This window comes from Lissotriton helveticus, chromosome 3_1 (genome assembly GCF_964261635.1).
Source record: "Lissotriton helveticus chromosome 3_1, aLisHel1.1, whole genome shotgun sequence".
Taxonomy (NCBI): domain Eukaryota; kingdom Metazoa; phylum Chordata; class Amphibia; order Caudata; family Salamandridae; genus Lissotriton; species Lissotriton helveticus.
In genome coordinates this window covers 1,908,096,772-1,908,120,843 of record NC_136061.1, presented here as the reverse complement: position 1 = coordinate 1,908,120,843, position 24,072 = coordinate 1,908,096,772, and the positions used below count along the sequence as shown (strand labels likewise).

At 43.7% G+C, this 24,072-nt stretch overlaps 1 protein-coding gene across 1 annotated transcript in view; it reads right to left on the bottom strand.

Annotated features, from left to right (window-relative positions):
* Positions 1 to 24,072, bottom strand: part of KCNQ1 (potassium voltage-gated channel subfamily Q member 1) — a 1,107,170-nt gene that overhangs the window by 428,283 nt on the left and 654,815 nt on the right. The window contains exons 4-5 of the mRNA XM_078682891.1: positions 4,442 to 4,520; positions 1,597 to 1,693 (exon numbers count right to left, since the gene is read on the bottom strand). Of these exons, the coding sequence (XP_078539017.1) occupies positions 1,597 to 1,693; positions 4,442 to 4,520 (176 nt within the window). The remainder of the gene's footprint in view (positions 1 to 1,596; positions 1,694 to 4,441; positions 4,521 to 24,072) is intronic.

Sequence of the window (24,072 nt, the reverse complement as noted above, 5' to 3'; positions counted from 1 at the left end):
TGTTTTCCTGCGCTGGGTTACTCCTGCAGTGTTAGGTTCTAATTAGCATCGGAGCAAGAATGAGGATGTGGCCAGAGCTGCCAAAAGTGAAACTGGAGAACCAGGTTCGAATCCCGACATCGGCTCATTATCCTGTGATTCTGGACAACCCACTTAACCAGTGGTACTGAAAAAAGTAAGCTTTAATGCAAATGTTCTGATTGTCATGTAAAGTGCTCTGATGCCCATTGGCCAAATTCAGGCAATATCAAACTGACAGAAATTAGCCCCTGCAAGTATGACACAGAAGCTGATGCTTGCCATGTCTGCTAATGTACGTATTGGGAGCTGAGTGTTCGGTGACCTGGCTGAATAAGGAGGTAGTGAGCTGAGACAAAGAACACAAACTGGACAGCAGCCGATTTATAACAAAAAATAAATTGAAGATCGCCTCAAATACAGTCTTTAATTTTCTTGAAGGTATGCGTTTGTGCCTATGTCTGCTGTCACATGCCAACATGTAGTGGCAGAGCTGGAAGAGACAGGCTAGCACTTACTCCCTCTCAGGCCCAATTCCAGAAGCAGAAGGATTAGAATGCGGGTCTCATGGTGACAGTTTACAACTATCCAGACTGCACCCTTTCGGCGGTGCTACATCTTTAACTTTTTGTTATGCTACACAATGTTAGTTTGAATGGTTTAAAGTTCACCATCCTCTGATAGACGACAAAAAAATGTGGCTATTGTTAAATGGCTTGTTCACAGCCACGCTCCCAGCCACGCCCCTAACTGCCCACCCAGTCTAATTAGTGAGTACCAGTACTTAAAAGTTTTCCAATTTAAAGCACTGGAAATAACTAAAAACACATTACTAAGCACAGGCTTCATGACAAAATTACTTTAAATACTGGCTCTAGCCCTTATGACCAGAAAGTGTGTCAGTCAGGAAGTGATTGTTAGTGCATCAAACGGTTAGCGGTCTAGTGTTCCGGGTCTCTTTAGTTATGCTAGATTCCCTGACGTCAGTGAGCCTGAATCCAGACAGCGGGCATAATCTCTAATGCTGGCCATCTCAGCCTTTAATCCAGGGCATGATGACGAGGACGGGAATGTACAGGATGTGCAAGGAAGAGTACTATGTTTTTTAAACAAATGTGTTTTACAATCATTCCTTGGGTTATAAATCACTTCATAAATGCATGTTTTTTATTTTCTAAGGCCAAAATGACAACGACAATTTCTGAACTTTTTAAACCAGAAACTAACATTTATTAGTGAAAATTATTCGTTTGAAATCATACTTGGGGATATCATGTTAAATATGGGTAAAACCACTCCTTGTGTCCTCAAATATTTCCAGGTTAAAATGAGAAAAAAGTTAGCAAACTGTAAATATTTTGTTAATGTATCACATACAGCCTCTTTTTGCGAAACATGATTTCTTAGTTAAATTCAAGAGTTTTTGTCGACAAATACTTCAATTGGTTTAAATCTGCCATTTAAATATGCATGTGTGCAAAACTGCCTCTTTGGTGTAGTTAGCATGTCCATCTTTTTTCAGTTATTTTTTTCTGGAGCGCTTATTTAACTCCTCCCCTAACATGCCTTTATACATACCTGTCTGTGAATAAAAACAACCGATCCCAGTAGCCTCCACGTTCCACCCTGCCGATCAACATGCAGCATTCGGAGAATCTGCAAGAATCGGATTCCCCTGGAATGAAAAGCAGAAACAAAGGATGTTTGGTTTATTCCACGGAAAACGTACTCAGCACATTGTTCGAAAAGAACAAAACCACTGGAATTCACCAGTTACAGTTACCTCAAGTTACTATACCTCAGGCCATAAAGTAACTATGATGACTTATGCTCGGTTTAACTGTTTTTTTCAGTGAATATCTAAGGTACTATAATGTAAGATATATTTACAATTCCCAATTATAACATCGCATGAACTATATTATATATATATATATATATATATATATATATATATATATATATACATACAGAACTTGAAATAGACAATTTGCCCGGCGCTAAATCTCAATTCCCAGTTTCCCCCACAGGGAAATAATACATTAGTTCATGGGTTGAGAAGAACACATATCACAGCGCCAAAGTCCATATATAATCATTTATTTCAAGTTTTTCTTTTTTTCCACACACTTGAAAAATTCTTCATCAATTCAATGTGAAATAGTTGTTCAATCCTCCATACATTAATCACAGTTCTTCATCATCAATTGTGACATAAACAGCCAACAAGTGTTTCCCGAAAGTTACGCTTCTTCAGGGCTAGAATCAGTATGAAGCAACTCATTCATTGATCTTCAAGTTCCAATGTTCCTGTGTCCCTTTTCTATTTATTTATAAAGTTTTATATAGCGTGAACATGATCCCGAAAGATATCACTGCTTCAGTACCCAGTTCTCCATTGATATCAACTTAATTTCTCAATGTAAGTTCGGTGAGCTTCCGGTGTTTGATACAGATAAAAGCTATCCATAGTAGGACATTTGTTTTGGAACTAACATTCATTATTTTTTAGGAACTTGGCTTTCTGTGAACAGTTGTATACAGATTGAACACTGTACTCAATGAGGTTTTCATATATATCTGTGGTTGATTGTTAATGTGAACTATGCTAGCTGTAAAGTGAATGATATAGATTCAATGTTGCACATAATGCATGCTTTCTACACTTAAGGGAGTTGTGTCTGTGATGGCAGGAATGATGGCTGATAATCTCCTGAGCTATATTGTACTTACTGTGAGGCCTTTAATGCCATAGTAATTTATGGACCAATAGGCGGGAAAACAAAGTTTGGATGAGGTCATCAGTGATGTAATTAATGATGTAATCAATGATGTCATTTGAGATGTCATGAGTGAGGTCATAGAACATGTCATGAGTGATGTCATATAAGAGGTCATAAGCAGTGCATTGCGGGGGCATAGGTTATAGTGAGCTCAGGTAACTATAACTGCTGAATATCAATGGTTTTATGCGACTAAAATCGGAGCCTAACTACAACGTCCCTGTAACCTTTGTTTTTTTTCAGTGAATATATGCGTTACTAAAAAAAGAAATTCGTATTTTAAGGAACCCTACCATCAAGCATTAATATTTACATCCTAATTTTACCTTTAACAAATGTTATTATATGAATATTTCTTTATGTTCAGTTCACCAAAAGTTAAGTTTATGACTCTAAATCCAGCACCTACATCCACATTAATTTAAGCAGTTTTATTGGTTTGGTGCACTTTGTTTTGAGTTTCAATATTCTGGGTAAACTAAAATAAAAAAACTAAATAGCAAAGGCTTTAACATAATTTATCATCTTTTGAAATACCTGGGACACAAGGCATCAATACATTCAATACATCAGCTAGAATTAGCATTGCACCACACACAACTACAACTTCTATATGTGAAATGGATATACATTTTCGTGCCTCATTAGTGCAACATGTACAGAGGCACTAAAGTCTATTGCAGCCAAATAATGGTGCTATGAGGAGCCATTTGCACTCCAGTGGCTGCAGACTTTCTAACCAAAATGAGGAGCGTGTGACACATTCTCCCTGTCTGCAGTCGATCCATGACATCCTTGCTATCTCTGCACTGCGCGTTACAGTACGTAGAGGCAGTGCTTTTCATAAGAAATTTTACGCAAGTAACATTAATCTGTTATGCCACTTTTGTCCATTTTGGTTTAATCTTCTCAATTTATTTTTGCAAACTTCTAGTTATGTTTATATGTGCTTGCCTTAAATCTTTCATTTTAACAACTACTTCGAACACATTTGATTAAAAGCCAACATGGTATCTTAGTGGGGTGGGTTGAATGTTTGGTTCTGCCTGGGGAAGTGGCTACATTTGGCGGCTCAGTGTTAATCTTGTAATGGGGAGTTCGGAACATATTCCGCCCATTGCCACATGGCAGAATGTCTTCCCATTTGCGTTCAGAAATGCGAGCGGGAGCATGACTTGTCATCCCCTGGAGCCATTTTCTAATTTTGAAATCAATTTAAATGGGCACGCGATTTGCGCACTGCATGGTGCCGTTCGGGCTAATTTTTCAGCACTGCTCGCAGAAATTCCGCTACTTGCAGCACGAGCAGTGCAACATGCACATTTCCACTCATTGGTGGAACTATGCATAATTTTTCAGAGTTTTGATGTAACTTCGTGGAATTACGCAGAGTGAAACTCAACGGGTTCCGCTCACCCCTAATTTTTACATGCACAGGCTTTTACAACTGAACAGTTTGACGTTTATTTTGTCCTGTCGCTAGTTATCTCAGAAACCACAAACTGAAATCTACAGCTCTAGCAGTGGTGCAATAGAATCCACGCTGGCCACAAACACAGGTTTTCCTGGAGTGACTGTTTCCATACAGGTTACCAATTACACACATCAAAGTATATACATGTAAAATATATAAGAATTACCTGATAGCTGAAGTTGCAAAGACTTGTCCATTTGATCCGACGCAGAGGACTATCACTGATGCAACAACTACAATTAAATCTGCAACACATCAAGTGAAAAAAAATTACTTGCTGACTATAATTGACATTTGACTAGCTAGTCACTCAGTGGCTCATTTTAAACAAGAGCATTGGCATAATGGAGGATACATGCACCCTTTGACACCTGATGACACTGCAAGAAGTGACGTCAAACAATTTTGACCCCTATTATAGGCCGCCAAGCTGATAGTTTTCAACTGCAGGGAAAAAATCATACATTGTGAGAGATTGAGCTTGTACTGTCTGTCATGACATCTAGGGAAAGGTCTTCACAGGAGTTGCTAGTCAGCGTTCAAATGACTTTAACCGCCTGTCCCCAGCTTTGACCTTGGCCCAGTGGGCTTCAACCTACTGGCCCAACTTCCAGGACCTGGTTCAAAATAACTCATAAATCAAAAGCTACATTCCCCCAATAAACAATAAAGTAGTGTGACCATCTCCCTTGGGGTCATTGAGTCTCTTCCCATTTTAAAACAACTGGCTGGACATACATGGCCTATGTTGGAAGGTGTGGATTGAGTGTCCAAAAAAAAGAGCAAGCTAAGGTCCAAGAGTCACAATAAAGGTAACCTCATGTTGCTCTTCTGGTCAGTTTCCTCCTTTCAACCACTGTGAAAAGATGATGTAAAGACCTGCATGTACTTAGAGAGAAAGTATAGAATAGGGAATGTAATCATTCAGACGCGAGATAACTTGCCAAACTCATCATCACATATAGATGTTGCATTCAGAGGTAAGCACTGGCAAAGCCAACAGGTCTCAGCTTTAGGACTTATTGGCTTTGCCAGTGGTTTTTAGCCACACTGTATAATTTTCTAGATGTTGTGCAGCAAGGCTAAAGAAACCAAACCTACAAAGTGACATGAGTGTTTTTCTATTGAGTTGGATCGGTAAATAAAAAAATAATTAGTGCTAAAGCATTTGTTTGTTTTGTTTGAAGCCCAGGTGGGGTAGCATCACAGAAGGCATGGCTGGGGAGCATCACAGAAGATGCAGGTGGTGGGGAGGCATCACAAATGATGAGGTAGGAAAAACAACATGGAGGGTCAGTTAGGGAAACACTGACAGTGGGGGTGGCGGGAGGCAACAATGGAGGGCAGGATCGGGGGAGAAGCAATGGGCTAGAAAGAGCAAGATGGAGCAGGTGGGGGAAAAGAACACGGGAGATAAACAGATGGTTCATAAGTGCACAAGGGTGAGCACAACTTGTAGGTACTGGAGTAGAAGCACATGGGTGACAGAGAGCAACACGGAGTGCAGGGAGGGAAGAGAAGTACACAGCTAGAAAACACATGCACTCATATGGAGTATGTAACCCAAAAGAAAACAATACTGAGTCCATGCCAAGGGAGACACACAAGAAGTGGAAGAAAAGTCCAGACAAGCTAAGAAAAAAAATATTATCTGCCAACCAATGGTATGCAATGGGTGGGCTCTAATCCCACCCACCAACAGACAGGCCACCAACAGACCGCTAGCACAGTCTGGTAGGTGACACTTGCAAAATGCCTAGTGAAATGTTTTCAATGGAAAGGTGTAATTTTTGTACTACTAGTGTGTTCACAGATCCCATCCAGAGTGGTGCAACCATGAAGATTTTAGTAACTGGTCAGTATTCATCTTTTTATAATACCTTTATGCAAACTTTTGCTCATTGGTTCTCTTATACAGAAGTGGTGTGTAGCAGACTGTGATGATGATGCCTCTTATGCAGCACGCTTAATGCACAGCTGTGTTTCAAGGTACTCTTGATGAAGAGGCCCCATAGAATCACAACTTCAAACTCCATCTTATGCCCAAATTAAGAGGAAAATATCCTCGTCTACACAGGTACGAGTTCCATGTAAAATGTTGTCCAGTAACATCATTTATAATGAACTTTTGGAAGATCCATTAGAATAAACAATGGGAGAGTCCTACTTCGAAGCAAAATGGTATAAAGCTCAGTTGAGGACCTCTTGGGGGGACACATTCTATAACACATTCTGTATATGTCCTAAATTAGGCTCGTTTTTGAGAGAGAGGGGATCCTTGGTCCTCTTCTTGCAGCTCCTGATGACTAGAATGCTGAATGTATCTGCCTGGATCCCCCTTTCAATATGGCAGCTAGAGGAGCCAGAATGTTTGAAATGGCCAGCGCTAACTTTTCAGGAACCATCTTCACCAAATACATTCCAATTCACCAAACACATGCAATTATGCTAGTAATCAACCATTTACACAAACTAGTAGACTGCAGAGGCCCCAGTTCCTATGCTTTGCAGAATGTGGATGAGTGAAACTACCCCAATCCTTAGGGTGACATCACTGCTGTCCTGCCCCTCCCCATTTGTCTCAGCACACTGTTGCTTTACTGGTGTTGGAGTAGGATGATCCTGTTTTGGCACCAAAGAGGAAGTGCCCGGCAGGAAGCAGCCTGCGCCAGAAATGGTAGGTACTGCACTAGCATTGGTCACTCTTTTCACACTCACACATGCACTACTGTCGGGAAGAAGCAGCAGATTACCAAGCAAAGGGTGTCGTAACAACAAGGGAGAGGAACAGAGGGCGAAAAGGGGACATCCCCGAGGGTTTCCTCAATAGTAGAATAAATAAAACTCCTTCTTTAGGAGTTTGTTTTTCCTGAATAACAAAGTTTACCAAATGGGCAGTTTAAATATGGTGCCAGCTTATCGAAGATTCAGTGCTTTAAAGGATGCCGCCATGCATGGGTGGGGCCGCCTTTACAGGCCAGAGATTCCTGCCAGGCCGATGGAGATCTCTAAATGGGGTGGGCAGTCTTCAACTCCTATTGCGGACCATCTGCCATGGTCTAAATGACCCTACGAATGTCTTGTACGCACCTCACGCAATGCGATTCCAACTTACTCTATACTCCCTTATTCATCAATCAACAAAGCCTCATGCACACCGTCTCCACAAGCCACCCAATGCATTTTTCAGCACAAACTACACTGTGCAATAATCAGCACACTCCCAAACATCTGCTAATACCACTCAAAATAACCCCATATAACCAAATAGCAACATACCAACCCCCACCTCGGCAGGCCTTGCAAAAGGATGCGAAGCACACTCCTTACTCCTACTTAGACACACAGCCCAAGCTGCACATCACCTAGCCCACACAGACCATCCCACACCATGAAAGAGACCTCGTCATAGACCTTAGCCCAGCCAATGTAGCAATACAACAGAAGTGTGACATTTTGGAAAAGTGTAAATAACTTTCAATAGTTTGTGGTTATCTGACAGTTTTCAGTCAATGGCACGCAATGTTCCCTAATTCAGGGGCATCCATTTTTAGGGCACCTCACCTCAAAGGTGGCATGTTTCATCATTGGGACCTGCTCCTCAACGGGTACGATACCCGACGGGCATTCTTTCTGAGCTCTGTTTGGAGAGCTTGTGTATCTCAACAAAGCTGGTATGGCCTAATGAACTGCCATGTGAGAACTGTCTCTTTTCATCCAGAAGGTTGGTGGAAGATAGATTGTGCCAAAAGACATCAAGCGGTTAAAATTATCTATGGCAACAGTTGTTATGGAATTTGTTAATCATGCCTGGGTTACATGGTGAGATTAAAAATAATAATGGAGGGGGTGTGGCTTGGAGCCAACTGTAATGGCTTCACACTAGAGGAGCTCTGCGCTCGTAAATGCTGGAAGCCCAAAATCTGGAATGAAATCCGGCCCCGGCGGTGCCCAACAAGTATGGAAAGCAACTGTACCCCTGGCGGAAAGATCGGAGCGGCTGGAATCCCCAGGGAAATCTGAAAAAGCGGTGGGAGCAGTGGACGGGTGGGGCCTGCTCGAACACACGGAGCGGAAGGAAAGTGAAAGTGCAGGCTGGCGCTGGAGAGTTTAGCTCAGCGGAGAGCTGGGGAGTCGAGTGAACGGCATCGGGCAATCTCCTGTGGCCATGGGCTCCGGAGCTAAGCTTGTGGGAATCGGATGCAGCGGGAGTGCCGGGGCGCCGGCTATGACAGGCCTGCCAAGCGTCACGCAACAGGTGTGACACTCACGCATTTCAGTGCGGTGATCTGCATCACCGCACTGAAATGCATTGTCACGCATTTTGCCACCTGCTGCCAGGCGAGCCACCAGCGGCGCCTGTCACTGTGCCCGGGCTCTCTCCTCTGCTCCAAGAGAGGTGCGCCTGCTTCCGTCGTGTTCCTAAACAGTTAACCAGAGGCAGACTTGCCCAGCTCTCAGCGCTGAGAGCGCTACAAAAGTATCGACTGCACTCTGCCCGGGAGCGGCCTGTTGCCCTGGAAACAGAATGCGGCAGATTATGGTGCCGCTGCGGCGCCAGCGCGGCCCATGACACAACAGGGGGCGGGCTGGATAGTTTGCTTGCAGCGCGGCAATTTCGATGATGGCGCTGCCACCCGCACCTCTCCGCTGCAGGCACTTTGCACCGGACCGGGTCCGTCCCCGCCATACCAGCTCACAGCTTGTTCACTTTGACTTTAAAAACAGGTGACCCAGACCCGGCGGGATTGCAGCGCTGAGCGGCCGCCAGGACAATATTACTCGCCGCCCGACCCCCGTTTAACTCACGAGGAGTCAGGAGAGCCGCAGCCCGATCACTGTGAGGAGGCCGCAGGCAGGGCAGAAAACGTTCTAAATAGCGGCCGCCTCGCCTGGACCCAGCCGGTCTGCAGTGGCGCAGCCAGCCCTGCAGGCCAGAGAGAGTCCCCGCGGTGCCTAGGGGCACCACCCGCCTGCAACACCACAGTCCTATTCCTCCAGGGCAGGGACACTCACTCGAATCATCTGCGGAAGGGCCCAAGGTACATACCAGCCTGAGCCTGTGCAGGCCGAGGGCAATTAAGGCACACTTTTAATTAGAAAAAGATTAGTGCTAACTAAGGGCGAGCGAGCGGGAGTGGAGAAACGAAAGGGAGTGTAACAAGTGTTTCTTAGACTTACAGAAGTAGGCGCACCGAAGGCCGACAATAGAGCCTTTTATAACAATAATCGTTAATTGGCGGGCTGTGAAGCCCTTCTCATTTGACATTTGCACGGTGCCAGGGAGTCAGTGTGTGTCTTTTAAAAAAAAAAAAAGAAACTACAGCCAGCAGCTGGGCTGTGACCCCCTAGGCTGCGAGTAAGCCTCTCGTGCCTTTCCATTTCTGGTGCTTTGCTGTAGTTCTAAGCTCTTCTTAGTATTTGTGGTTGCTCAAATGGGTGTAATGTTTAATATTTATGTGTTTCCTTGGTGTTCGTTGCTTAATTTTGCTTGTGACAAAGTGTCACTCATAGTGGTTGAAATGTCACTCATAATGACACTGAAATTTTGAAAATGTCACACACAGCGATTTGAAACCTTGGCAGCTATGAACACTGAGCGGACCCGGCAGTGGCCTGAAAACAATCTGGCCTCGCCTACGATGTAAGTGTGTAGGCTTATCTCCTTAACGATAAAGGTGGGGTGCAGAGGCATTTGCACCCAGAGTGCTATCAAATACTGTCTGGACACTGCTAATGGCACGTCTCCCAAACGTGGGCGGCCCGGACAGAGAGGCTGTGAAAGTGAAGACACACCCCAATGAAGATGTGGTTTGTGCCCTGAGAAAGCACCGAGGCCTCAAGAGTGGGTAGCGCACGAACCCGGCTGGGCCTTCAAAACCACGTAGATTTCAAGTGGGAAATATGCTTACCACCAAGCCCAGAGAGTGAAGGAGGCTGTGGAAGTGGGCATCTAGGGTAACCCTGAGCGGAGTTCGTGGAGTTGCACTATGCGAAGCGCAAAAAAACTCAGAGGAGCTCCGCAAGCGGTGGAGTACAGTATAAAAATGCCATTCACAGTGATTGCACAGTGCCGGATGCTTGTCCGCACTGTGCAGTCACTGCGAACAGCACCATGCACACAGCGCAAGCGTACCTTTTCTTCCGCTCGAGTAGATTTTAACTGGAGCAGCAGCTTTCTCAACGTGAATGGGCAGTTTCTCAACGCGAGCAGTCGCAAGCATACGTGACCACTCGCAATGAGAAACCTGACCCTCCCGCCTTGATATCGCCGGGAGGTGTATTTTCCAAGCTCGTTATCGCCAACTTGATGTCGGCGATCGCGAATGAGAAAAAAGACTGAGCTCGGCAGCGCGAAGCGGAGTTTTTCAGAACTCAGCGAGCTACACGTAACGCAGAGTGCGGGAAACTTGGCGAGCAGAGCGGATTTCACCGCCCAGGGTTAATCTAGGGATACGGTGCCAGCGAGGTGAAAAGAGACTGTGTGTACATTGGGATATACGTAGTACAGTCGGCGCCACGTTCCAGGGCAATGTGTATGGCCATGAGGGAGTGATAGAGAGCGGGGGGCAAGCTGAGCGTGTATGCAGGCTGATGGCCCCTCCCCCTCTTCAGCAAGCCTGAAACAATAGTGGGGGCACCGGCAGGCTTTGTGTGGAGACAGAAAACCCACGCAAGATTAGTGGGCAAGTATAAGGGACCGGGATTAGACAGGGCCCATGAGCATTGGTTACAATTGAACCCTACAGGTAAAGCGTTGAGCCGGAAGAAAGAAGCTACAAGAAGTCAACAGGGCCTCAATATAGAGACACAGGAAAGTCGGATAACTAAGAGACAGTGAGGCGACACAAGTGAAGCTGCCGTGGAATAGAGGGGTCCTCTGGCCTGAACATAGCCATACATACAGAAGGGTGAAGCCAGGAGGTGGAACCCAGGGCGTGGCTAGAATAGGAAATATATCCGTAGAAGGCAGCTGACTGGAGGGTAATCCTTGAAGGGTAGAACAATGGGGGCCTAGACAAGTGCCGGAACTGAGAGCCTGGAAATAGGACATGGAGCAGTGCTCTAAGGCAGAGAAAATGTCTTACAAAGCCAGAGGTTGTCCACATGACTGGGATAAAATTTGGGTGGAATGGCAGAAATACCAGGGATATCAGTAAGACTCAGGGGGTGTGGGGGGCTGTTCCAGATTAGATTAGAACATTCTGAAAGTCCAATATGGAACCTGTGAAAGGATTACGACTGTGGATATATTATCAATAACCATGTAATACTCTGTATATGTACCGTGGATATAATGATTGTGTTTTTCTACTGAGGTTTTTAATAAAAATATATTTTTTAACATAATAATAATAATGGATTTCCAGGGTATTACTATCCATTTAATGTGTGATGAAAGAGAAGAAGCAGGTACGGAGTAGGAGGTATCTGTTTTTAAACTCCTATTGAAGAGTTATTTGCATCTATAAAATTTGCCATGAGTGTTGAGCGACCACAACAGACACTTCACTCATTCAAAGACCTCCAAGGAATCTCATTGTTAAACCCAATTTTATCTGTTTTAAATTTGAACTCCCATCTCTGTTACTTTTCAAGAAGTTTTTTCTTCACATTTGGACTGTCTGGTAGGGATTGTAGTATGATCCACTCCATTTTATTAGGGCCATGGCCTTTTTCCAGATAGTGAGAGGTCAATTTGGCTTTGGATCTCCTACACCGAGTGAGGCTTTAAGATTCATTTATTCTGACCATGATTTTCCCAGTCCTCATTCCTTTATGTCACAGACTGCAGGGACAAGTTACCAGATATACAACCTTCTTTGTGTTACAGTTTGTATGCTTCTGAAGTGTCCATTTGTGCTGTAGCTTTAGATCGCAGTCATTGCACTGTATAGTGAGAGTACAAGCATTACAAACGACACTTAGGAAATGACCAGAAATTGGGCGAAGGTAAAGTCCCCTGATGTTAGTTATGGATTGAATCCATTCTCTTTGATGTGGTCTGGTATGCACCAGCATGTCGCACAGATATTTTGCTCTCCTGAATGAAAACAATGGTCGAGTCAGTCACTTTTCCAGCATTGAGCATATGCCACCTCTAATTACTGTTTTTTAAATCATTCGAAACTCGAGTAAAGGTAGTGACATATGTCAGGGTTTCCTGTGTTTGTCTTTCATTTGGTTATATAGATACAACTCTGATGGTGTTTCTTGCTCTCTTGTTTGCCCTAGTTATTCTTTTCCGGTGATATCTGTTCTCTACAAGTTTTTCAGATAAGTAACTCGCTTGTGAATCATTGGAATTTTGTGTATTTTTGTGATTTTTTGTGTTAAGTTTTGTGAATTTTGTGAATCATTTGCAATTTTGAGTAGCATTGCAATTTCTGTGCAATCTGAGAACTTGTTTATATGGTAGCCTCTTGCGCAGAACTTTCGGATGGCAGATGCCATACCAGAGAAGGTCAATTCAGTTAGTTGGATTATAATATGAAGTCTCCTAAAACTGACAGTCTGTAATGTTCACTTTTTAATCCAGGAAAGAAAGTTTAACTGTTGAAGAGGTCTACGATCAACATAAATGACCAGTTCCTAAGATTCACATCACAGTTCTGTACAACCACAAATTACTATTTGTCACTGAAGCGGGGCATATGGTGCTGATGGGGAGTGGGAAAACAATCTTAAATCCACGCTCCCCCACTGCATGCTGCTGTATCTCCTTGTAACACCATATACTGAGTGCTCGTGGTCACTACTCACTGTGTAACCTTGTGCATCTGGACAAGTCACATGACAGGCCCGAAACCCAACTCATCCATAGCATTAGCTGCCTTGGAGCTAAATCCACACCGGGCCCAGTTTTAGCTTGAGCTTGGTTTGCACTGCGGCCTCGCACAATGATTAGCGTTGTCACTGCTAGTCTTGACTTTTTTCTGCTACTTCACTGCAACACTCTGAGACATACCTTCTTTTACATTCATTGTACATTAAATTGTGTACTGTGGACTCGACGGAAATCACTTAGATGCTCGGGGTACTCTCCTCATCCGAAAGATTTTCTTGTACACTGGTTTATTACCTTTTGCCACCTATTTCATGAATTGAGAAAGATTTTAAGCACACACTTCTGACGACGCACTTTGATCAATCTCCAAAGAGCCAATCGCGACGTCTCATTCTGGCTCCTTCGCTACAACTTTAAGAGCCACATTCCACTAGTATCTGCAGTCTTCATTTTCATCCTAATCACTCTCCTTCCCAAATACTCTTTTTAATAACTAAATGCTTGTGTGGCTGAAGAAATCAAACTTTCTATGCACATAGTACGTATAACCAACACGTACAACATTGTGTGACTGTGATACCTTACATAAAGCTAATATATTGTGATATATAAAGTATACTGTCACAATGTCCAGAAGTTTAGAAATGGCCAACACGTTTATTTTTATTTTCTCACAACTAAATCTTCAGGTTTCCGTTTCAAATCATGACTATTTAACCATACAAACGTGTATCAAACTTTTTCTTTAGAGCTCATCAGCATTTCTTTTCTGTCCATATTGTCCAGTTATGGAACAACATTTTGTTTTCACTAGACTAAACATGAAACATGTCAATTAGACAGGGAACATAAAAATACATATCAACTTATAGCAGTAATTTAGCTAAACTCTCCTTTTCTCTGCTGTTGTATTTGGCAGTTTTTAGTTGAAAGTCTACCAGAAAGCTTCCCTGGGAATGCATTCCACCCTTTGCTTACTATTGGCTTTGTGGTTTGTAACTCACATTTGCTTGCTTTCTATTTGCCGTCTCTATTTTTTAGCTGTCCAGCTGGAGTTCGTACCTTCCCTTGCCCAGATTCTATTTACTGTATCGTTCCAATAGTATTGGATTTCTGTAAACAGGCCTTTAAATCTTGTTTTTATCTTGTCACATTTGCTGTGCATTCAAAGATGGGGGTCAAATCTCAGGGTCTGTCTTCCATGGAGCTTGGTGGTTACTTTTCTTTCTTGGACCTCAAAGTGGGAAGATGTATATGGCAATCATGCTGGCTACTGGGGTAGTGCCTGAGGATTGTTGTATGATGTTTTTTTCTAGCAAACAACAAAACTTAAATGTCTGTATGTGAACTGTACAGATATTTCAGAATATATCAGAATTAGAAAAGCACAAATGAAGCACATTTTTTGGTAATTCTGAAGTGTAGTGGAAACAAATATTTTAATATGATCAAAACAGATGATGGCATTTCTACACATTATCGTTTCTGCGCTGTATAATGTTATCAGTAAAACTCTACGTATGTGCAAAGGTAATGGCCATTTTTTTCGAAGATGTGTTGTTTGTAACGGCAGTGTACTACCATACCAGGCATACTCCATTTTACCCCACTCTACTCTGCACCACTCCACACTGTGTCACTCCACTCCACTCCACACTGTGTCACTGCACTATACTCTGCACCACTCCACTCTATGCCTCTCTACTCTACACCCCACCACTCTACTGTATGCTAATATACTCTACCCCCACACTTCTCTAATTTGCACCTCAGAAATCTTCGCGACTGCATTCTATCCCACTACATTCTGTGCCAATCCGCGTTACTCCACTCTACTCTGCAACACTGCATTCCATGTTACTGCACTCTACGCCATTGCACCACTGTTCCACTCCACATCAGTGCACTCTATGCCAATCCACTATACGCCAATCTAATCTACTCTGTACTCTACGCCACTCTATTTTACAGTGCACCACTCCACTCTACAAGATTCTACTCTATGCCACAGCACCAATCACTTGGTGGCATTGCACTGAGTGCCACTCCACTCTGCACTCTCCTCAGCATCACTACACTCTATGCCAATGCACTTTAAACCACTTTACGCAAAACAATGCACTCCATGTCAATCTACTATAAACCACTGCTCCCTACGCTACTCTACACCACTGCACTCTACTCCAGTGCACTCTACACCACTCTGCTATACACCACTGCAATCTATGACAGTCTACACTGCTACTCTCTGCCATTGAACTTTATGCCACTGCACTCTACCCTGCGCCACTCTACTCTGCACCACTCTACTCAACAGCACTGTCCTTTATGCCGCTCTACTCAAAACTAGTGCACTCTATGCCAATACACTAAACACCACTTTACTCAAAACCAATGCACTCTTTGACACTTCACTCTACAGCAACTACTTGGCACCACTGTACTCTGCAATACTCTACGCCACTACACTCTACTCCGCTGCATGCGATGCCACTACATGTGAAACCACTCTACACTAATGTGGTCTGTCACTTCACTCTATGCCACTATATTCTACTCTACACCACTGCACTCTATTACACTCTACTCTGCAAGACTGCACTTACCCCCACTGGACTCAATGCCACTCTACTCTGCACCACTGCACTCTATGCCACTCTACACCATTGCGCTCTGTCCCTGCACTCTACACGACTCTATCCTACTGTGCACAATTGTACTCTACGCCACTGCTCTCTGCACCACTCTACTCTGCACCACTGCACTCAATGCCACTGCACGCTAGTCTGCACCACTCAACTCTATGCTACTGTACTGAACTCTATGCCAATGCATTCTAAACTACTACACTTTTCATCACTCCACGCCACACTAATCTATTCTGCACCAATGCACTCCACACCAATGTACTCTTCACTATTGTACTCTACCCTGCACCACTCCGCTCTACCCTGAAACAATCCACTCTACGCCACTGCATTCTACTCTGCACCACTCAACTCTATGTCACTGTTCTCTACATAACTTTACTCAAAACCAAGGCACCCTTCGCCAATCTACTCGGCACCACATTACTTTAGGCCACTTCACTATATGCCACTCTACGACACTACACTCTATGATACTCCACTCTATGACGCTCTACAACACTACTCCGCTCTACACAACTCCAGATATGCCACTCAATGCCACTTTACTCCACTCTATTCTAAGACACAACCCTTCTCTCCACTTTATTATACCCTATGCCACTCCACGGTACACCACTCGTCTCTACAACACTGTACTCCACTATATCCCATTTCACTCTCCTACACTCCTCCACTTTATGCCACTCCACCCTACCTGCAGTACAACATGGCTAAAACATATTGGCAGAGCCAATAGCTCTTGCACAGGCAAAAATAAATGGCTTTGCCAATCCTTGTTTTTATCAGCCCAGAGGTATCTACAGACATAGGGCCTGTTCAGAAGTGAGTCGGTTAATTCCGAGCCATGCGTAAGCTCCAGTTTATGTATGGGTCGGTATTATGAGTTTGAAGATATTTAACGCATTCTGATAATAGTCGGCGTAGGAATGCAGGACGCGGGGGATATATCCCCCCCAGATTTTGGCGTGAGCAGGACACGGGGGACAAGGCTGGAGAGAGGAGGGAACAAAATAATTTCCCCTCTCTCTTGTGTGTTTCGCAGGGCCATTAGCGTGAAAGTGCTACGTGTAATGGCCCTGCACTTGTCCTTTGACCTGACTCCAGTTGCCTATTATAATGCGTGAAACGCCCTTAGGGCTCTGCCCCCTGACTCACCACCCCTCGTGTGTGTCTCAGCTCAGGGTGCTGCAGCTTGAGCTGCTGCGTTCATGGCTAGGTGAGTTTTTCACAGGTCTTTAAAAGACCATTTACATCCCTTTGAAAATGGTTAGGGAGGCTTTGTTTTTTTGTTCACCGGGTTCAGTACCCCTTGGGTCAGCACTCTCCAGTGCGGTTTAGCCCTTGCTCACATGCTAGCCTTAATTAGGTCTCGCTAGAGTCAGCGCATGCGCTGCACTTGCGATAAATTTAGTAGGTGGTTTAAAAGTGCTAACCAGGCCGGCCACCAGCTTGCTATTACGCGCACGACGTACACAACACTTTTTCCTGTCGCGTGCACGTGTGCGCACAACTCGCGTCACCACTTGCGTTTTCTTTATTTCATTTTGGGCCGCGCGGCGTTACTTTTACGGCCGTGAGGCCAATGCTTGTTGGTTTTCAAGATCTGGTCACCCTATAAGGAGCCCAACAACAAACTTTGCAGGTGAGGTCCTCCTGCACTTCTGTTTCACACTCTTTAATGTCCTGCCCTTCCATACTGAAGGCAGGGATGGCTCACAAACCTCATGAGTTGGGGAGGCTGTGCAGTACACCTTATGACATCAGTTAAGGGAGATAGTATGCTTTGATAGGAGAGAGATCATGTTTCCCCCTTTCCTTATCGCTGCCCTGCCTAGTGTTGCTGCGTGTTAGACGGTCCCTGCACATGGCAGAAACTGTTTAGGTTAAAAAATGGAGCCGAACAGACAAACTTTCATGTGTTGCAGTGGTGAATTTATGAAACTGAAAGCTGGCCGCGGTCTCGTGTCCCCAGGGGGTTGTTTTTCCTGTACATAATCACGACTGCCGCGGGTTTCTGTGTTATGTTGATGTTTACGTTTCATCCAGGAAACGCGAAGTCTTTTCGCCCGACAGGAAGTTTCAGTGAGGGACAAACTCACTTAGTAGCTGCTCATGGGAGATTAGCGGGCTATTTATAAATGCTTTTGGGGGTACCAGGGGCATTCTGCAGATCAAATATTCCATACTGAGTGACAGGCTCTGAATAGAAGTACAGACTTAAAGAAACGTTTTTTAATTTAGACACTATTCTGACATTCTTGAGTTGTTTCTCATGAAAACTCACTTTAATAAACACTGCACGTGATGCCTCTTTCAACTCATTCCAATTGTAATCCTCTGTTCTTATAAAATTATAAAATGCACACTGCCATTGTTGCTGATTTTTTTTTCCCTGTCCAGCATGTATATTTAGTGAAACATTGCTTTCATACTAAGTATTTATTGCTGTGCTGTCAATGCATTACTGTAGTAAGGATCAAATTTATATGTATTGCTAATTCTTTTTTTCTGCTATACACGTTTATGCAGCATGAGGCTGCTACTAGGTGTTCACTATGCTACAATGTCCTGCTGAAAGACAATGGTCACATTTTCCTAGCAGTGTACACCATCTTAATATGTGCTTTTAATGTATAGAATTGTACCGGAGTCTCAAAAAGGGGTGTTTTTTCCCAGATGGGTTCAATGTGATTTCACAGACAAATCGATCAAAACGTGCAGGACAGTTTGGCTCATTGATTTGAAGGCTGGCTGTCAGTGATCTGAAGGTCACAATTTTAAATACTGGCAAGGAAAACTCAGCCTTCCATCCTTCACAGGTCATGAAAATTGAAGCCCCAAATATAGATAATAGCAACAACTGTCATTTAAAGTGCTACGAAATGGCAGAATTGTAGTATGAAGCACTATTTATGAACATAAGTTGTTTTTATTTTACTGTGATGTCACAAATCATCCTTTTGTAAGAATTTGCCTAAGTAAAATGTAATGGTGTAGACTTAGACAAGCAAAGTAAGAAGTTGTAGGTCAGAATATTGATAACAAAAGTATTGTCTGACATACATATTGTGCCCTTAATATTGTTAGCAAGCATATTGCTCGATTTGGTGTACATTTGCAATTATGAACTACATTGCATTACTTATATTCTGGTTACCATACCAGCTGAGGTGAGTTGGGTCGGACTGGGACAAAAAATAGGCCCAGACACTAAAATAAAAATGGCACCCTGTAGCGAAACAGATAGCTAAAATAGTGGGCCATGTTTGCAAATCAGGGCAGTTTTGAACTGTTATAAAGGTGCACCATCTGAGTATTTTGTAAGGTATAGGAGACTGCATACATTTGTGTTTGTTGCAGGCAAGGTTTGTTTTAATATCAGATAAATTATCCAAAACAAAAGGCCCATCATGGCCATAAAACTTGCCCACAAACTTCTAAAAACAAGCATTGGCATAGCCAATAGGTCTCGCCTTAGGGGCCTTATAAGTGTTTAGTTATCCAGCACAATATCTTTGGTGCAACAACATCAAGTGTTGCATGGCTAAACACTCATAAGGTCCCAAAGGCAAGACCTATTGGCTATGCCAATGCTTGTTGTTGGCTAGTGAACTGGCCAGGCTGCACGTTTCACGTGTGAGATGCCAGAGCCAGTAACAATTCCCAAGGAGTTTATTTACAGTAATACTAAAGTCAGATAGGCCCTTTGCCACACTATTTGACTCTGTCTTAACTGTCACTAATCAGAATAGTTAGAATAACGCCATAATTGGATCTCAATTAGGCTAGGGTGAAATTTAATTTACTCAAGCATAATCTCACGTGACTTTTGGCATTTTCCAATATGATTGTTAAATGAAAAGGCCTGAGATTAAGCCATGTTGCATAACTGAAACTTCGTTCGGGTAAAAGTCCTATGACAGGAGCACAGGAAGAGAGCAAATAACCCATAAGTGAGCTACTGTTGCTGGTGTCAGGAGCAATGTAGCTTTTTTTAGTGTGACATGTGTTCTCATCCAAAAACAAATGCAAGTACACATTTTGTTCTAAAAAATAACGCAAAAGGATAAAGCCGGGATTTTGCATAATTTGAGTGATTTTTTAAAAAACATTTTGCATAATTACTGTAAAGGAAAATATGCTAATTCTAATCACAAAGACCCTAAAATATACACCTACCCTTACCCGTTCAAGGCAAGCACCCATTCAAATATCTATAAATTAAGAATCGCCACGGAACCTGCAGACATGCACATTACCTATAATTGAAACCACCCATCGATACACTAGACAAAACAAAACACCAAGAGGAAAAGTGCCCTACAGGGAAGTACCTTAGACAATTTAGCACCTATCCAATAATCTACTAGCAACATGACCCAGCCCACGGAAGCAAACTACTGCAGTAATTCACTGGATTACATACTGAACACCATTGTACTCCCACTCAAATTATATTCTGCAAACACTGCTGATAAACAAGGGTATCTAATATATAGAGAATAGCAAAGATGCCCAACACAATGGTATGTTGTGCGCTACCAGAAATGGCTAATTTCGTACCCCTATCTGCTTTATAAGTCAGCTTGTTACCAGAAAGTAGGAACATCCAGGACAACGTAAATGAGCGTCTTTAAACATGCACTCAGCCAAGAAGTGTTGGTGCCCAGAGCTCAAACACCTGCTCACCCCACACACAGGGCGACCTTGCATCCAGTAGAGCTCTGGTCATCCACATCCTAAGCACGGTAACATTTTACACCTTAAATCTGAAGATGCTTCAGTCCAGGTTTGGAGTGGGACAGAAAATAGTCTTGGTCAACAAAATAAAGGTGGCATCTACTAGTGAATTAGTGACCCACTTTTACAAATTGAGGCAGTTCGGAATTTCTAATGACATGCTGTATAAGTGTTTTGCAAGGTTTGGACGAATGCGTAAATTTGCATTTACTGCAGGCAATGTTTGCTTTAATATCAGGTAAATCAACAGTAAAAACTGGCCCAGCAAACCACAATACAGGCCCACAAACTGCTAAAAAATCCGGTCCAAACACTGATCTGTGGGACCAGCTCACTGGGCACTGCAAGACTGCCCTGCAGGACAGCCTGGCCCTGGCTTGAGTTGTGCACTCTCAGTGGAAAACATAGATGCAGAGAAATATGGCAGCACTGCAACCACGGTTTTAAAAGCCCCATGAAATACGTTATTAGTGATAGGAAGTGTGGGGTAAACAGAATTTTCCCTCTCCGTTCTTGGATACCCAGTCCCATTAGCACGGAAAGCGCTATGTATAATGGCCCTGAACTTGACTTGTGACCTGCCTCCTGCTACCTGTGATCAGGAGTGCAACACCTGCAGGGCTAAAAGGGCTTTACCCCACCCTCCTTTCCCCCCTCTCCTCTTGTGTGTCTCAGTCCAAGGTGCTGCAGCTTGAGCTGCTGTGATCTCGGCAGGGCCGTGTCTGGAGTCTTATCTCTGCCACATCCAAGTTTTTCACAGGTCTTTAAAATATTATTTACATCCCTTTGGAACTGGTTAAGGAGGATTTGTTTATTTTGTTCACTGGTTTCTGTACCGCCCTGGGCCCCCACTCTGCCTATTCCTTACATATGTATTTTAAATCTACTGCCATAGTGTGAGAAGGCACTTCATGACAAGGAATATAAAGTAGTGTTGCCCAAAAAAATGGCAGTTATGTGTTGTTTAAAGAGCCTGCAAAAGTCTCATCTTAACACTAAATAGGGTTATAATAAAAAGGTATGTATTCATTTGTAATGTGACTTTTCGGTCTTTGTTTCCTTTAATTATCAGTCATTCAGGCAGCCCTAGAACACAATTAAAAGTGCTCTCTATTTATATTCGCCATTCAAAGTATGCACAGGTAAGTGCTGAAAATACAGTTTTAGGTGACTGTTTATTTTTGTACTGTCTAGGACATCTAAATAAAGAGCTAGCAACCCTAATCATAAAACTGTAAGTTTGTTGCAGGATCAGCACATTATTTATTTCCTCCACCCTCGATCCCTGATTAATGCCATAATAGCAATAGTTTAACTTATATCTGAAACCCTATGCCGCTGTCAATGACATGCAGAGTTACTTCAAGTGTCTGGGAATGCACCCTGACTTCACACAACTCACTCCTCATTCTCGCACTTCACTTTCACGCTCACCCTGCACTCACAGGGATCGCAATGCACTCACACTGATCATCATGCACTCACACCATTCACCCACTCACCGTGCGATCACACTGATCGCTCTTCACTCACAATGCTCTTGTGCTGTTTACACTGTACCTCACACTGAAGTCACACAAGCACACTACTCACCCTGCCCTCATGTGATACCACACTCACCTGTACCCTTCACTGCTCAATCTGCAATCTCACTCAAACAAGCCCATCACTAACCATGCATTCATTCGTCCCACTCTGAACTTACAGCCGCACCCAAATTCATATGGTCACCTCACTCATCCTGCGGTCATTCCTCTTACCCTACTCTCACACGGTCACATCGCTCACCAAGCACTTACATGGGCACTCCTGCCACCCACACAGCGTAGAGGATTAATGTACCTGCTACAAAGAACATGTACCACGCAGATCACAGAACTGAGTGTGAGTGAACTATGAGTAGAGCTATTAAAAAATGTAATGTTTTTCAGAAAGGTGATATGGAGAGATGAGGTGCGTTGTTGGTGAGTGGTAGTGAGGGAATTCATTGAAAAGGAGGAAATGGGGAAGGGGTGCCAAAAAAGACTGTTGCACCGTGTGCGACCAGTGCTAGGGCCAGCCCTGTCTAGGAGTGTTAGCCAGCCCAAAGTTCGGTTCTAGTTGTACCCATGGTGACACTTTACTCACTTGTCACTCTCACTGCTCACTTTGCAATCTCTCTCATTCAAGCACACTTCTCACCATATATTCATTCCTCCCACTCTGCAGTATCAGCCACACCCCAACTCGTCCCATCACTCACCCTACTCTCACACTCTCACATCACTCACTGTGCACTCAATAGGCACTCCTGTCACTTACGCAGCTCACCCTTCACTCACATCTTCACGCACATATTTACTCACATGGGTAATGCACTCACCCTGCACTCACACCACACAAATAAGCATGGCCCTTATCCTGGATCCACACCACTCACCCTGCACTTCCTCCTCTCACCCTGCACTCACAAAGACAAACCTCTCTGCCTGCAATCATACAGGCACTCTGTTCATCCCGCCTGCACAAAGGGACAATAGTCTCTGGGAACTCATAGGGGCACACCACTCACTCTGCACTAACTCCCCTCACCATGCTTTCACACGTCACTGTCACAGATGACACTTCACTCTCACAGATGTGCACCACAAATAGGCACACCACTCACCCTGTATTTATACTACTCACACCATGTCATGATCGCGCTCTGAGTAATGACTACAATTCCCAGCTCGGCGTGAGCAGGAACTACAACTCCCATACTCCTTTGCGAATCGCGCGAGACTTCGAGCACGGAGTCACAAAGAGGAAGTTGTTCCTGAGCTCGGCGTCGGGAATTCCTGCCTGTCCAGTGAGTCCGGCGGTGTTTGCAAAACTTCGTGGGTGCGGTAAGGGTGCCTCGCACCAACTTCGTTTACCGCTCTGGTTGTGCTTTTGGACGGCGTGTCGGCAAGGTTGCCTCATCACGCTGTACTCTTGATAACTGGTGATACCTTCCGTGTTCTAAGGATCTTGACCCGGTCGGTATTTTCGGCCGACGGAGACTTGGATGATTTGATATCCACTGCATCTCCATTTGTTTTGGTTGCTAAAGGTGTTTCGTCCAATTCTGATTACGGAGCGCAATGAGTAATGAGTGGTACTCCTAACTCTGCTATTAACTACTAGAGAGTATAAGAATTATTGTACTCCACAGTGATCCATTTGCCACGAGTGTTGCTAACTACGGGGCAATTCATTTACAGCAGCATTTATCATTTCTTGAAGGAAAACGTTTATAGGGTGTATGGTGTAATAATCCAAATGTCTCTGGCTCCCTTTCATTAACAGGGGTTCCTTGTGAGTGGTAGTGATCTACACTCAATCCCTGTGAAGAGAAAAAGGAATGAGTCAGGGGTATGTTTGATGCTTCACTATAGTACTATGGCTTGTGTTCTTCTCTGCATCTAATGAGCTGTTGTTATATGTTCATGTTGGTTTTGTATTTCTGCAGCAACACCCTTATACAGTCCTCAACCCTATCAACCTTATATATTTATCCACTGATGGTTATTTTGCTTTTCAGGTATTTAGAGTGAGTGAGATGCATAATAAGGATAGATAAATTGTTGGTTATCATTGGAGCATTACGGTATTCAT